Here is a 16183-nt window from a genome sequence, read left to right as displayed (position 1 = left end):
CAAGTCTTAACGGAAGTGTCTCCAATTGAATTATCTCTCAAAGAGAAAAATTCTGTGGATACATTCATTTTTACTGAATGCACTGTACAAAAAGGCAAAAACACTCGAAAAAAGGCACAAGAAAAAAATGTGGTAAAAAGCGAGGTCTCAGCCGTTCAGAGAAAATAGGCACATACAGGAGATCACGTTTGATGTCCAACAGTTATTCACCACCTCACTACTGAACTGGCATCATTGGATTGCAGACCTGGCAACAGAGGTGGTTGGCCAACTACATTTGCTGTGTGTGAGTGAGTGTGTGTGTATGTGCAGTCTGTGTACAGGGCCATAAATGGTTAGAAGACAGGAGGTGTCTGAGGGCACTGGGGCATGAAGGCACTGCCAGGAGTCTGACACCCCCCCTCTCTTTTCCCCTGTAGGAAAGTTGGTGATTGCTGACACCACCTGGCCCATACTGCTTCGAACAAAACACATTCTGATTGGGAACAAAGGGGAGCTGCACATTGGAAGCCCAGACTGTCCTTATAAAGGCAACCTCACCATCTCCCTGTTTGGAAGGTACGGCTGTAGGGAATTTACCATGAGATATTAATATTTTCGCACCGCTATGTGTTTTCAAGATCTGACACTAATCAATACATTAACATACACTTGCCAGGTACCTTATTAGGAACCTCATACTAATACAGGGTAGTTCTTCCCTTTTCTCCCAAATCAGCCTCAGTTCTTAATGGCATAGATTCCACAAGATATTTGAGACTCTGCTCCATGTTGACCTGACTGCATCGTCTCATTTCTGCAGATTTTTTTAACTGCACATTAATGGTGCCAATTTCCAGTTCTACCACACCCGAAAGGTGTTCTACTGGATTCAGATCTTGAGACTAGGGAGGCCACTGAAGTTCACTGAACTCACTGTCCTGTTGATTTTCAACCAGTTTGAGACTTTACCTTTGTGACTTGGAGCACTGTCCTGTTGAAGTAGCCATTAGAAGATATTGCCCTCTGATACACATCAGTCAGTAGTGAATCATTCTGTTCATTTTTTTACCTAGGATGGTGAAGGCATGTCCCGCCCTACTCTGACTCTGACTGCCCAGTGCTTGCTGCCTTTGGTGGTCAGGTTGTTTAGTTTAGGCATGAGGAGAGATGATTGGTTAGTGTAAGAGTATCAGGACAAGCTAAGCAGAGGCAGAGGAAGGTGGGTCATGCTTCCGCTTCACCATCCTGGGAAAAAAATGCTGCCTGCCACCTACCTGCTCCACTGGTTTATAACTCACCACAGATCCTATGAGGTTCATTTGACATTGAGGTCATATTTAGTTTAACTGATTATAACTAAATGCTCAGTATCATGTTACCAGCACTTTGACAGTCATTGCTTCCCTAAAGTTAGTTTGGGAATGTGTAATGAAAACTATCGTATTCAGTTTTGAAATATTTTATGTTGAAAATCTGAGATACTCATTATAGCACCAGATGTTGATTAATCTACCTCTGAAAACTACAGTACGCAGCTGTTTTAGGAAATTATTGAGCTTTTTAAAAAATAAATTAAACAGTAATAGCCATGTCTGCAACTTGAAACCCACTGACTTTGGTGATTTCCTGACTTTTCATCAAGTGCCACCATCTGATCTGATACAATAGCATAGTTATGAAATTACACACAATCATGCGCCTCTTAGAAAATTACCAAAGTGATTCCAGATCATGATTTAGTTTCTTCTACATATTGAACCATCAACTTCAAATATCAGTTTGCCCAATTCTTTGCTCTATGGCCAAATACAAGAAAAACTACCAACCAGTAAATGAGGGCAAAATGACACAAGATAATTTTGAAATCCTCTAAAAGATGATAGACGCTCTGCAAATGATGGTATGTGATCTAAACATGTTTAATCAACATGATTTGTGTCAATATTTGATAGTTGTTTTGTTGTTTAATTCTACCACGCTCTTCTCAGATTGGACGACAGTGATCAGGAGCATAGCTACTTTGGCAGGAAGTACATTGGCGTGGGGACAGGAGGGACACTAGAGATCCACGGAGAGAAGAAGCTGTCATGGACGTTCTTAAACAAGACCCTCCACCCCGGAGAGAGCAACCAAAACAACTACCTGTTCCAGAGAAGCTGGGGGAACCGAGGCATCATTATCCATGTCATTGATCCCAAGACTGGAGAGGTGCTGCGTGATGACAGGTGAGGGTCCCCGCAGAGCAGAGGCAACATCCTTGGCTGCTGAAAAATAATGAGAGTCTTAATTAGAGCACAAATGATATGGTGGATGTCACCTAACAAACTGTCTAACCACAGGGTTGTAATGATGGAGACAAACACGGCCCTAATGGCTCCGGTGTTGTTTCATCCAGGGAAATTACATTTAGAAAATGATACCATCCTTAATATCCTTTCTTGATTAATTATCCATTGTGTTTTTATTTCAAATGGAGGGCAGATTAATTGATATACAGCTTTTATTGCGGTAAATTGATGATTGGGTGTTTTTAGAGGGGGAGGCAGAGCAATCACTTCCAATTTAAAGTCGTTAGAAGGTGACAACCATTAAATTCGCTTAATAAAAGGTTTTTACAACACAATCAATATGTAGACAGAGTCAACTGCAGTGAGCGATTAGAGAACAATTAAACAATAATTATAATTGGATAGACAGCGAATATTGCTTTCAAGTGGGACAGTGATTTACAAGTGAATGTCATTTTTGAGCTTGGTTTTTGCTCTTATGCTAATTACAGGTTAGTTTAGCTTCATTTCTTTTATGGAGACAAATCTTATGTTATTAAAGCACCTGGTATTAAGAGGTTGGAGTTTTGTAGAGGTTCTTACAGGTGGTTACATCCTGCAGTGTTGCCAACTTAGTGCATTGTTGCTAGATTTCAAACAACACTTTTTTTCAAACAAGACAAAGCACCAACTTCTGCAACTGAAAAATGAAGCCAACACAGAAATGCCAAAAACAGTTCCTTGAATGACCACTACAGTCTGGCTCCAAAATCAAATCAGTCCCCATAGACTCCCATGTTAAAATGCCCAACTTTAGAGAAGAAAAAAAAAAGTTTACAGCCTGCCTGTGTTGATAATTTCCCCCTTCATGAAAACTGTACATGGGGTGAATATTTATATAACCCACCTGTTTGAATTTTATTAAGGCTCAAGGTTCTGTATGATTGAGGGTGTGCCACTTTAAGTGACAGATGAATGAGCATATACTTGCCACAAACCGGCCCCACCTCTTTGCCCATTTATGGATTAGCCAGGACCCAGGCACTGCAAGATGGTGACAAGGAGCAACTCACTCTGAGTTTCAGAACTGCTCTTCAGAAACCTGTAGGTGATGTCATGGAGGTTATGTGTATGGTATAAAGCTGGTACATGTCTGTACTGTGTATGGATACCATCAAGGGGCTTAGGGCTACAACTCTTTTTACAGTCAGTCTACCGAGCTGCTCTGGTTTTCCGGCTGCTTGGGAACTGCAGGGAAGCTGAGGAGTGCTTCTAGTTCACTGAGCATTGCCTCCATTACGGCAAATAAACTACTTTCATTACATGTATCATTATTACTAGATGAGGCGGAGGAATAAGTAAAAATAAGACACAGCGAGCAGAGAGAGCAAGAGAGAGGGAGGGAGAGAGAAGTCACTGCTAAAGAAACTAGCAGATCAGAATAACATGTAAACAACAGCAACTGGAAATGAGACAATATGCATACTGCAGCACAGCTGTAAGAAATAAAGGCCCATTGAAATGCTTTTAATTTGAAACAATTACAGGAAGAGTTTGTATTAGCATGTAATGCGTTAACTTTAACACGGCAAATGGGAGCAAATGAAAACAAGGCCTGAAACTTAAGTACCGCTATGACCAATTCTACACATCACACAGAGGGAGTTAGAAATAAAGACCTGCCACAAATAAAAGTCTGTTACGTTCTGGTGTTGAGGTAAATAAAGGCTAAACTGTTGGTGAATCCCAGATGGAGGCTGTGTGCTGGGCGAGACAAAATGAGAAAGATATTTTGTCTCTCATTGACCATTTTATAAGTAAATACAGCTGAAATCACAGCACAGTCTTTAATTATTGTGTTTGGTGATTTTGTCAGACAAACTTTTGGTTATAAAATCAAGGTTTGACCATATGTGGTCCAGATATATACTAGGGTTTAACCTAGTCTTGTTTTATTATTGTTGATCAAAACTTGGAATTGTTGGAAGATATAATCATGATTTTGTGTCTTTGTCCTATTTCTCTTTCAACCTCCTTTTACCCCCACAGGTTTGACACATACCGCAGTAAGGACGAGAGCCGGCGCCTTGCTAAGTATGTGGATGGTGTGGAAGCAGGGCTCATACTGGCCATGATGGTCAATGACGAGGGCTCCAACAACCTGGAGGACTCAGCCAAGAAGAGCCTCTCCAGACTGGGCAGTCAGCACATCAGCAATTTGGGATTTCGGTGAGCTCCTGAAATGTTGCTTCTGGAATTCCATTGCATTCAGAAAGTATTCACAAACCTGCACTTTTTCACATGTTGCAGCCTGTCTACACTCAGTGTCCCCATAATGGTGAAGCAAAACAGAATTTAATACATTTCACACCATGTAAGGAAAGAAAATGTATTTTTGAAGCTCCTAGAATTGTTTTGTCTGGAGCTTTCTTTTATTTATTTTATTTTATTTTTATTTCTCTTTTTATTTAATGACATGTTTAAGTTTTTGTGGACATTGTTAAAGTTGGTATTGTATTAGATATTACAACACTATTACTCAGCGCTAAACCATTTAATTTAATTGACACTTCTAAGACAGTGTCACCAAAAATATTTCAGGCATCATAAAACTTCAGGGCAATTGTTTTCCATTAGACTGTACAGGTGTTCCTGATAAAGTGGTTACTGAGTGCAGCCTGGAAAAACACAGTTCAGATGTAAATTTTATGAGACTGAATCCAAATAAAATTCATATGACAATTTTATTCTGATGGAAATTCTGATATAGTTTCATGTAGAAGCATAAAACTGCATGAAACCTCAACACCTGCCTCTACACTCTAGTGACAAGCCTAAATTAATCTGAATTGTTTTCCCAATAATGTTGTACCAACAAAAGTAATGAGTGAATGAATCCTTAGATTTATCTACTTTACCAGAGCAGCAGAGGTGGTCAGATGGCGAGTACACAGCACACCACTTTTACTCCAAAGATCATTGTGAGTTTGGTCTACAATTTAGGCAACAAAAGGTTAGGGAACGGTTGTGGTTTTGGTTAGATGTTGAAAGTCATGTTTTGTTTTATGGCTGAACTCACTGTGGACTTCTGTATGAAACTGAAATGTGACCCTTCCCTGTCTTAGCTGGTGAGTGCCTAAACATTACAACAAAAAAGTGTAATAATGCATTAGTCACTGCAAGTGGATATTGCATTGGAAGATCAGATACTTTGGCACCATTTCCTCATTATGTTAAAGATCCCATGTTGTATAAAGTGAGATGTCCATGTGTTTCTGATTATAAAGTAGGTCTAGGTTCTATATTAATACTGTGAAAGTATCAGAGCCTCAGGCCACAGAAAAATGCACACAGCCTGTATTCAGAAACTGAGCCTTAAAACCAGCCGTCAGGACTTCTGAAATTTGTGATGTCACAACAAAGCAGTCACCACTATAAGCCATGCCCCAAGCCCCACCCACCTGCATCCACTGTCCAGCCTTGCAGGATTTGTTGTTCCTTGAATGTTTACCTGAAATCTGCTATATTTTTATTCAATCAGTGAGAAAACAGTCAGCCAATCAGTCTAGAGACTCAGAGCATCTCTTCTTATTGGCTCACTAACCTGTTACTAGACCTCCAGAGAGAAGCCTGAGAAATGAGATGTAAAACTACAGATGGTTGGATGGAGATGGTTTTTGGTTCTTAAAACCACAGATACATCTGATGAATATCAACACATCAAATAAAACACAGAAGAAGAGTAAAATACGAGACCTTTAACAGACTGGGAGTTCAGGGTGCATTAGGCTTCCTTTAAAACTTAGTAGCTCTTTCAAATTTGTTGACTATTTCTAGGAGAAAGGGTTGACAGGGTTGACAGCAGGTGTTTTTGCAGTTTGCTGCCGCCGAATAAACTCTAAACACATCTACCAGACACAGAGCTACATTAGCATTCATTAGGAATTGCCTGTGTTCACTACATGAATCTACTGTAAATCCAATATGCACTCTCCTTTCAGCTCTGGGAAAAATAATCTGACTCTACAGATGCTAAATGAGGCTAAATGATTCCCAGCCAGTCGATACTTCCTGATGTTGAAAAAGTGAAAGAAGCAGCAAACATGTAAACATAAAATTAAGTAAGGCCTGCATCATACACAAACACATGTCCATGTAAATATGTGTGTGCATGTGCAAATGTGTGATTACATAGAAGCCTAGACTCACACACACACTCCCATTAGTTATGGAATGCAGTAGCAGCTAATCCTGTTGTGTGTGCTTTAGTTATTCTCTATCTTACTGTGCAGAAATCTTGTGTGTGTGTGTATGTGTGTGTGTCTATGATTATGATGAAATTTTGGTGTTATGAGGTCCTCATAACTTCAAAAGTGTGTGTGTGTGTGTGTGTGTGTGTGTGTGTGTGTGTGTGTGTGTGTGTGTGTGTGTGTTAGTATGTCAGGAATGCATGGGAAATGGAAAGCGAATCATGCCATGAAAACAGAACCCTGGAGATGTCTTGAGGTTTCCAACTTGAGGGATATCAGAGTGGATAAGAATGTGTGCACTTGGACCTTGACACATTCCTCAAACAAGACTCAGCTGTTCTCTTTTGTTTGCTTGATAGGCAACTTTGCATAGTAAACCACAGGCTTGTGTGATTGTTTTGTGCTGTGCTATTCCGCTGCAATATCAGAGGCCTTGTTGTGAACTGAGTGGAGATGCTGGTGAATCTTGGCATGTCTGGCTCTGTGGTGTGAAACTCAATGCTGAAAAGGAGACTGAACAAACACATAAATGATATGAGAACAGAGCGCATCTTAACATTTCCTCTCCCAGTTTGCACTTTACGCCGTGGTTTTGGATGCTGTAGCAGACAGAGTGAATGGATGAGGAGTGGTGAGGTGACAACGGGATTCCTGCCTAATGACTCTTGTCGCCTTCTTTCCTCACACTGTTGCCAAACAGACCAACACTGGTGTCATCAGGAGAGAGTGGCTATGTAATTTGCGGCGCACCCAGAGACATTTTAATAAGCTGGAATTTATGAGACAGCGTAGACTCTGCGGTACATTCTCAGTTATGTAATTTGCATATGTTTACTGTAGCTGCCACAGTGGTGCTGGTTGCAGCATAGAGAAATATAGCAATTCACCTCGGGTGCAGGTTTTTTTTTTAAATCTCAGCTTTAAGTGATTTGAAGTAATTCAGGGGATGTATACTGTTATAATAGTGTAAGCGCTGGCTCCCTCACTGCAAAAAAAGATCATAATAAATCAGCAACAGTTCACAAGTGTTACTGATCAATGGTCTCTGCTGCCAGACTGCCCTTGATGGATGTATTCAGCAACTTCTAATTCCCAGCCCCAAATAACTACCCACTATATGTATATATATTTTTGGTTAATGCTGCCCTGGTCAGTTTCCTTGTAAACAATCAAAAATTACATTTACAGTATTATTTAACGTTAATGTGTGTAACAAATGTGGAGAATGCATTTCCTTCCTCATAAAATATTTACAAAGCAGGTTCTTTTTAAAGGATTTTAAATCCTGCTTTGTTTCCATCCATGTTTACCATGGGTCTGTTAAGGAGAAGAAGATGAGATTTTAGAAAAAGAATTAGGATTCACTGGCCTGTAATCTTCTTCACCGTCTTTGGTGGCACACTGCTGCATTTCTTTTACATTTTCTCCTGAGCTGTCTGTGCATCAATGTGTATTCTTGGCCACATGCCAATTGAAATATTTCTCTGTAATAGGACCACAGGTCAAAACCCCCAAAATTCAGACCAAAATGTACCAAAATAGTGATAGTCAGTGATGTTGCAGGTCCAATGCAGGAGTAGAGGAGCTCAGTCTTCAGCTGCTCAGTATGGTGGTCAGCCAGGGCAGCGTGCGTGGCCACAGAATCTGAGACCTCCTAGGCCATTAGGGAGGCAGGTGATAGAGCAGCTGGGACAGCAAGAGTGAAATATGATGAGTACATTACAACTAGAGGGAGCAGTCGACCCTTCAGGTGTTGCCAGACCATGTGGACTTGAATGGGATTGATGGGGACTGCGGACCAGAGACTGGCAGTTACACTGAGGTGAGTGCATGGAAGGAATGTCTACCGGCAGCGACAAAGTCCCCAAGCAGTTTATTCTTTTTTCAGAGCTATGGATATCATCTCTTAACTGTGCATGGGTAAGTTTGCAGTCCACACTCTCATCCACAATAATAGCTGGTTTTCAGTCCAACTGTAACAACAACACAGACAGAAATCCACAGTGTTAAAAATTAAAAGCTGAAAAAGTCGAGTCCTTAATAGAGATCAAATTAAAAATATAGCAGATTTCAGGTAAACACTTGGAGAGATGAAATCCTGCAACATTGGATGGATGGTTCAAGTGGGTGGTGCTGTGGCATATTTGAAAGTGGTGACTGTTTCATAGTGACATTACAAAGTTCCAGAAGCCCTGATGGCTCATTTTAAGGCTCAGTTTCTGAATACAGGCTGTGTGCTCTGTGGACTGAGGCTTTGATACTTTAACAGCATTAAAACCTAGAACATAGAACCTAGACCTGCTTTATAATCACAAAAGACATACAACATGGGACCTTTAACATGATGAGGAAATGTTGCTAAAGTATCTTCCAACTTGCAGTGACTGACAGTGTCACAGTGGTATTGTGACACCCCTACTCTGTGTAAGGTTGTTTTCACATGTATTCCTTTTTAAATGAACTAAAGTCCCCTTCGACAGCTACAGTTATTGTTTGATGTATTTGTTCTATATCTGAGGCTGTATTACAGAAACTTCTAATTTAAAGTCTTAAGATAAGATAGCAGGAGTATAAGATTTGGTATTACAGAAGCAAATCCTCACTAATTTTAGGAATCTTATCTCAGTTTATCAACTCATTTGTCTGTTACTAAGCAGTCAATGCTACTTTTTTCATTTCATCTCACTGATGTATTTTTGAAATACACAAGATTTCTCATTGAAATGTACAAAGAGTGGTACAAAAGTGATTTTTGGATCATTATCAGAATTATTTTTCTTTTTCTTTTCTCCCTTTCTTCTTGGTAATTGAATGATACTTTCAAATTACCAGTACATTTTCAGATCACAGCAACTGAGAAACATCTGATTCACACAAGAGTATTCTAGTTCAGCTTTTTCATGTACAGAGAACTGTGTACTGAAAGTTTTGGGCCCTATTCACACCTGACATTAACATCTTCACATGCATCTTGAGTGACCACTTTCATTTCACTTCCCCGTTCTATGTGCAAATAAACACATATATGATGTTGGCTGAAAACAGCACACGAGTCCATCTGAGTGATCGGATCTCAAATGCGTCCTCAAGGCAGGTGTGATCACACTTGTACTTAGAGCTGTCCACCTGTGATCTGATCACCCAAGACAGATGTTAATGCCAGGCCTGAACAGGTCTGAACAGGTCTGAACAGGTCCCATATAGCATAAGGTTGCCAATATACATCCTCTCACTTCCATTCACACATACATGGTGACATCTTAGACACAGACATGGAGTCACAAACATGCATAGAGCTTCTTCTGTTCCTCCCTGACAGCCAGCAAGCCATCAGCAGAGTGATGCATGCTGGGACAGTTCATTCAATTAACCAGATGCAATGTGTGCGATTGTGTGTGTATGCTGTCAAATGTAGATGTTCCTAACTTTCCACCTGCTCTTCAGCTGCTTCTATCTTTGTGTCCTTTTCTTTTTGTTTGGTCATTACTTATTCACTTCTTCCGTCTCGGTCTCTGTCTATCTTCTTCCTGTTCATTCTCTCTCTCCATTATCTGATCTGTTTTCTGTTTTCCCTGCCTCACCTCTTGTCTCTTTTCCCCCTGCAGAAATCCCTGGACTTTTATAGTGACAAAAGGTGACCCCTCATCCGCTGTGGAAGATCACGCTGTCTATCAAGGTGGGAATCAGTTTTAAATTTCTGCGTCCAACCTGATCATGTACATAATGCATGCAATTTGTCCCTGCAGAACATTTAAAACCCAGCACAAGACCGTTGTCACAGTATTATCTTACATGACTAACAATATTTCCACAATGTGTGTGTGCGTGTGTGTTGTCAGGGACAAAGGCCTCCTCACAGGCTCAGAGCTCTCGTGTGTTTCGGTTGCGTTATGGGGAGCATTTCACCATCACCACCAGCAGCCAGTGGGTGCAAGGTACTGTAATTTTTCTCACATACGGAGGTTTGTAGTATAACATGTACTGTAGGTGGATGACTGTCAGAGCTAAATATACCATGGCTTTGACACGTTAATCTCCAAACACATGCTGTGTTTGTCAGACACACACACGATGCAGGAGTCACAGTTTGCATGTCATTTGTGCCAGTGTTCACAAAGTGTGTCTCTCCTCTCATTACATGAGCTGTGTGCATCTAAGAGAGGATCACGCAGTTTGCAACAATCAGTTTTTTGAGAAACAATCTTTCCTTCTGCAGAGCGAAGCAAACATGGTGCAGATGGAGTTTACAATAGTCAGAAGGATGGTTGAAGGTTGTAATGGGGTTCTATAACTCAGAAACAAAAAAGAAGCATTTAGGCTGTTATTAAAGAGTACATTGTCTGATCACTGTAACACAAATGAATAATGGGTGTTGTAGTTTGTGTCATCATATTTGAATTTGAGCATGATCATCAGTGAACTTTAAAATTACTACAGGTAGCAACTTAAAGCTTTTCTTTATTTTGCTGAGACATTTCAGTGTGTATATCTCACATTAACAACCATATCAAAACCATCTCCACCTACACTTCCACATGCTGCAGTCTCTGCTGTTCTCTCTGCGTCTCTCTCCTCCTCTCTCACTCTCTCCCTCTCTCTCCATCAGTTCCACTGCCTTGTCTTTATGTGTTTCATCTATCTCATTGCATCACTCCATTTCATTTCTATGGCCCATAGATGCGTTTAAGTATTTTTTTCTCAGGTGGAGGTAGTAATTCAGGTAAGTCATAGTAATTATTTTGTAATTAACACCACTGCATTATCATTTCTTCTCTGAGCTTAGTGATCTCATAGAAATACCTCAGCTGTGCCTATGAGCTTCCCTTCACTTGCAGTGCTTGTCTTTGTAAATCAGGGGTTGAACACAAGCAGAATGTGAGTGAAAACTCAATAAAAAGGTAGCTTGCACACTTGGCATTTATAATTAGATACTGAATTATCTTTAAACTACTCCTCTTCTTTATACTTACAGAGTTTTGTCAGCAACAGACAGTTAAGGAAATATTTAGAGGTTTTTACCTCCAAAATATGTGCTCAAGTCCACTTATTTGCTTTTTGAGAGCTGGAACTGCTTTAGTTGTCACCACATGTGATACATGAGTGGGGAGAGATAGTGACCAGTAGCCGTGACATGTGGTGGTATATTTTCACATATGAGAAGCCACACAGCAGAGCAAATTTCCAAAGGGGGGTAGCCAGTGCATTTGACAGTTACAACAGGAGGGACTGGCCAAGCGTTGGTATGTGATGAGTTGGGAGTGAGAATGTGTTGGACCACACATTTTTCTTTTTATATAATAGGTTCAGTTGTATCAGTATTAGTGATGATCTCAACCATCTTATATGCAATAAACTTAGTTAATATGTGTCCTGAATTTCCTAACTCATTGTACAATAACCTGTTAGTTTTCTACCCCCTCAGACTGCTCAAACACTGATTGATCCAGATTGAAATTCGGCCCACAGTCAAATGCATATCCCCCACTGTGGCAGCCAGACAAAGAACATAATGGAGGGAGAGAGCCCTTCAATTACTCTGCTACAAATGCCCTCTAACAGTCTAAATGGACTACAAGCCAAAGCTTTGACGCAGATTAGTCTAATATCTACCACTTGGCTGTGACCACTCAACTATGAGGTACCTGTGTGTGTGTGTTTGTGTGTGTGTGTGTGTGTGTGTGTGACTTAGGTTACTCTTGGGGACAAATTTTAGACTAAAGGGATGTCTGGTTAAGGTTAGGTTAGGTTTAGGCAGATAGTAGTTATGGTTAACCCTTATGTGGTGTTCGGGTCTGTGGGACCCGTTTTCATTTTTTATTAAAAGAAAAATGATACAATTAATTAATTTTTCAAACTCAGACTCACTGGCCTTGGCTCATTTTCTGTGAAGAACATATATCAGAATACATTTTTAATGACCACACACCGTACACCCTCCCTACACATTTCTATTACATATAAGATGCGTGCGTGCGTGCGTGCGTGCGTGCGTGCGTGCGTGCATGCGTGTGTGTGTGTGAGAGAGAGAGAGAGTGACAGAGAGAGAGAGAAAGAGTGACTGTAAATGTGAGTTTTGTGTTTCTGCACCTGCGGTTCCCACACAAGGTTGCAACATTGTTGCAAAATTCAAGCATCAACACTGTCTGCTCTCGTTTTCCTGCACATTTGACCCTCTGTCTTGCGGGAATCTTTATTTTCTCACACTCTGTCTGCTACAAATTGGAGGCGGGACACTATAAATATAGCTTTGCCAGTGTGGTTTCTTATCACAACCGATCAAGATGGCCAAAAGGTGCTCTGCGCAGAGGGCCCTGGACTTGATTTTGGAAGAGATGTTTGATGATGATGTAGAGGGAGAGGATTCAGAAGAAGAGGTTTCAGAATTTGAGGATCACATTTCTGAAAATTCAGAGTCTGACAGTGACTCTGAAGAAGATGATGAGATTGAGCATCAGCCAGTTCCAAAACGAAGACGAGCCACAGGACCAGGCTGTCAGCAGCCAGCCACAGGACCAGGCCGTCAGCAGCCAGCCACAGGACCAGGCCGTCAGCAGCCAGCCCCAGGACCAAGCCGTCAGCAGCCAGCCCCAGGACCAGAACAAGACAGTCAGCAAGTGAGGAAATATGGATGTCAAAAAATTTTGAAATTGAATGGTCTTCTCGCCCAAGAAAAGAGCCACCCCGCAAGGCTGCCAATGTGATAAGGATGCAACCAGGGCCAACACGGATGGCAGTTACTCACACACAGGACATCAAGTCTTCTTTTGAGCTTTTCATCCCAGATTCCATCCAGAAAATTATTCTTGACTGCACTAATTTAGAAGGAAGATGTGTTTTTGGAGAGAGGTGGAAGGAAATGGACCAAACCCATTTACATGCCTACTCCGGGGTTCTTACCCTTGCTGGAGTTTTCAGGTCCAAAGGGGAATCCGCAGAATCCCTGTGGGATGCAGAAACTGGCAGAGAAATTATCCGTGCAACAATGTCTCTGGAAAACTTTCACATAATTTCCAGGATTATCCGCTTTGACAACCGAGATGACAGACCAGCTCGACGGCAGAGAGACAAACTATCTGCCATCAGGACAGTGTGGGACAAGTGGGTGCGCCGCCTCCCCCTGCTGTACAACCCTGGGCCAAATGTCACCATTGATGAACAGCTGATGCCATTTAGGGGCCGCTGCCCCTTTCGGCAGTATTTACCATCTAAACCTGCAAAGTATGGTATAAAGATCTGGGCTGCCTGTGATGCCACTCCCTCATATGCTTGGAACTTACAAGTCTACACAGGGAAACCTGATGGAGGAGCCCCCGAGAAAAACCAAGGAATGAGAGTTGTCCTGGACATGTCTCAGGGACTCAGTGGACACAACATCACATGCGACAATTTTTTTACCTTGCACAAGCTGGGACAGGAGCTCCTAAAGAGGAAGCTGACCATGGTGGGAACAATACGGAAAAACAAGTCAGAGCTCCCACCTCAACTGCTGACTTCAAAGAACAAGCCTGTCAAGTCTTCCAAGTTTGCGTACACGGCTGACACATCCCTGGTATCCTATGTGCCAAAGAAAGGCAAGAATGTGGTACTCATGAGTACACTGCACGGGGATGGAAGAATCTGTGACCAGGAACATCACAAACCAGAGATCATCATGGATTATAATGCCACAAAAGGAGGGGTAGAAGACATGGACAAGCTGGTGATGGCCTACAGCTGCAAACAGAGGACTCTACTCTGGCCACTGGTGATATTCTTTGACATGTTGGACATCTCAGCATACAACGCCTTTGTCATTTGGATGGCACTGAACCCAGAGTGGAACAGAGGGAAGCTCCAGAAGAGACGCCTCTTTCTCGAGGATCTGGGAAAGGGATTGGTGAGACCACAAATCGAGGAAAGACAACATGTCCACAGAACCCCAGCCTCTGCAGCCATCGTGAGGAGGATTCAGGAGGAGAATGCTGGTGCCCTATCCACCCAACCTACAGAACCACAATCTGCAGAGCCTGCTGTTGCAGTACATGTCTGGCACTCATGTCTTGTGAGAGAGAGGTGTTCCTGATTCCTGATCTTTTCATTATTCTAGGTTGTGAACACCAGCAACAAGAACAAGCGGTGTGAAGTGTACGGACCCAAGATGTACAGAAAAACACAATATACATGCATCAAGTGCAAAAAGTATATCTGCAACACACACACAGTAAAACTCTGCCCCTCATGTGTTGTATAGGTTAGTGGCTAAAGGCCATGTGTTCAATGGGGCTGATGTGTTGTCTTGACTGATATGTTTACTCTATGTGTTCATGTGTTCAGCTAGTGTTGTGCAAAGAAATAAAAGTCAGTAGTTTTGAAAAACCTTACTTCACTTGTAAATTTCTTTCCACTCATATCTTGATTTGAATTGATTTTCTTTATTACGTTTTAAATAATAAGTTATAAATGTGATCTAACAAAGGTAAAGGGCAAATATTAACCATATATACTGTTTATACTGCTTGTAATTGGGATGAAGTAAACATCTGTTGAGTATTTTAACATAAAAGTGTTTGATTGTGGGGCATTAAAAACCACAAAATGCAACAGGTCCACCAGACCCACAAACACTGGCTGAGTAACAACAATATGAACACCACACAAGGGTTAAGTCTCTGTAATTTCCACAAAGGGATAAAAGTAAACCTGTGTGTGTGTGTGTGTGTGTGTGTGTGTGTGTGTGTGTGTGTGTGTGTGTCCATGTCCATCTGTCCCACAGAGGCAGAGTGGACAGAATGGTTTGACAGGGATGATGAGAGGGGATCTGGAGACTGGGAGAAACTGTCTGACCTGCACCAGGCCTATCCAGACAGACTGTGTGGCAGCCCACTGGACATCCAGGTAAATAAATCTCTCCTTACTGCATCAGACACACGCATGCAGGGGTGTGTGTGCACTGTCATCATGGGAGTCCTGCAGGGGCCCGGTTTTACAAACGTGCATCTGTCCCACGCCCTCAAAGCTCCTTCCAGGAACCCATTACCAGCAATTATCTCTCGACCCGTCCCAACCCAGCAAACCGACTTATAGCAGCAACATTAATTACACACACAGTCACTCACTTTAAAATTCATCCAGATTGCATTAAAGCTGGACTTTATGATGGCTGTTGTGAGCTCATCTGTGTAATGTACCGACCGTTCCAGACAGATGTGGAAATCATTCACTCATCAGCTCCCACTTGTTGTTGATGTAAGGTGACACAGAGATGATCAGATGTGCACACATCAGAAGTTACTGCCCCGTTGCCGTCAGCCAGCTGCATTCTCACTTCTCAATGATGATGAGCTGAATGGTGAAAAGAGATGAGAGCAGCTGATGCTGGCAACTGGGTTGTTATTGTATTCCTCTGAAGCAACATGAAAGCCCCCTGATAGGTTATCAGCAGAAACTTCACTTTTAATATTGTAGCAAGGTAATATCCAGAATCCCTCACACCCATTCTCCATCCCCACGTTCCTCTGTGTAAATACTCAGCTGCCTGAGGGGATGTCTTTTGCCAGCAAACTTCAAAGGTTGAAAAGCTTGCTGGGAAAATGCACCTGTTTGTTGTATTTGCCAAAATCAGATCAGATGACTGATATCACTGTGTGTCCAGATTTTTTTTTTTTCATTCCATGCTGTTCTATCAGGGATTTATGATGATGTACT

The 16183-nt window shown here is 41.7% G+C and overlaps 2 protein-coding genes across 5 annotated transcripts in view; both read left to right on the top strand.

Annotated features, from left to right (window-relative positions):
* The window catches only part of LOC139628189 (cell migration-inducing and hyaluronan-binding protein-like), a 187424-nt gene that overhangs the window by 98876 nt on the left and 72365 nt on the right, over window positions 1–16183 (top strand). For all 4 annotated transcript variants that reach the window (XR_011692707.1, XM_071489626.1, XM_071489627.1 and 1 more), the window contains 6 exons: window positions 420–558; window positions 1971–2207; window positions 4299–4478; window positions 10105–10175; window positions 10339–10434; window positions 15252–15373. Coding sequence is in view for 3 of the 4 variants with exons in the window: in XM_071489626.1 (XP_071345727.1) it covers window positions 420–558; window positions 1971–2207; window positions 4299–4478; window positions 10105–10175; window positions 10339–10434; window positions 15252–15373 (845 nt within the window). In the remaining variant the exon portion in view is untranslated. The remainder of the gene's footprint in view (window positions 1–419; window positions 559–1970; window positions 2208–4298; window positions 4479–10104; window positions 10176–10338; window positions 10435–15251; window positions 15374–16183) is intronic.
* Window positions 10457–15244, top strand: LOC139628191 (piggyBac transposable element-derived protein 4-like). The gene has a single exon (XM_071489634.1). It carries the CDS (start codon window positions 13128–13130, stop codon window positions 14559–14561), a length of 1434 nt encoding a protein of 477 aa, XP_071345735.1. The 5' UTR covers window positions 10457–13127; the 3' UTR covers window positions 14562–15244.

The sequence above is a fragment of the Trachinotus anak genome, unplaced genomic scaffold (genome assembly GCF_046630095.1).
Source record: "Trachinotus anak isolate AG129_WGS33_773 ecotype Australia unplaced genomic scaffold, CSIRO_AGI_Tana_v1 ptg000011l, whole genome shotgun sequence".
NCBI classification, from domain to species: domain Eukaryota; kingdom Metazoa; phylum Chordata; class Actinopteri; order Carangiformes; family Carangidae; genus Trachinotus; species Trachinotus anak.
This window is presented reverse-complemented; position numbering and strand designations above follow the sequence as displayed.

Bases quoted from the DNA above. Each gene is read 5' to 3' on its own strand.
- LOC139628191 (XM_071489634.1), top strand. From the start codon at position 13,128: ATGTCAAAAAATTTTGAAATTGAATGGTCTTCTCGCCCAAGAAAAGAG.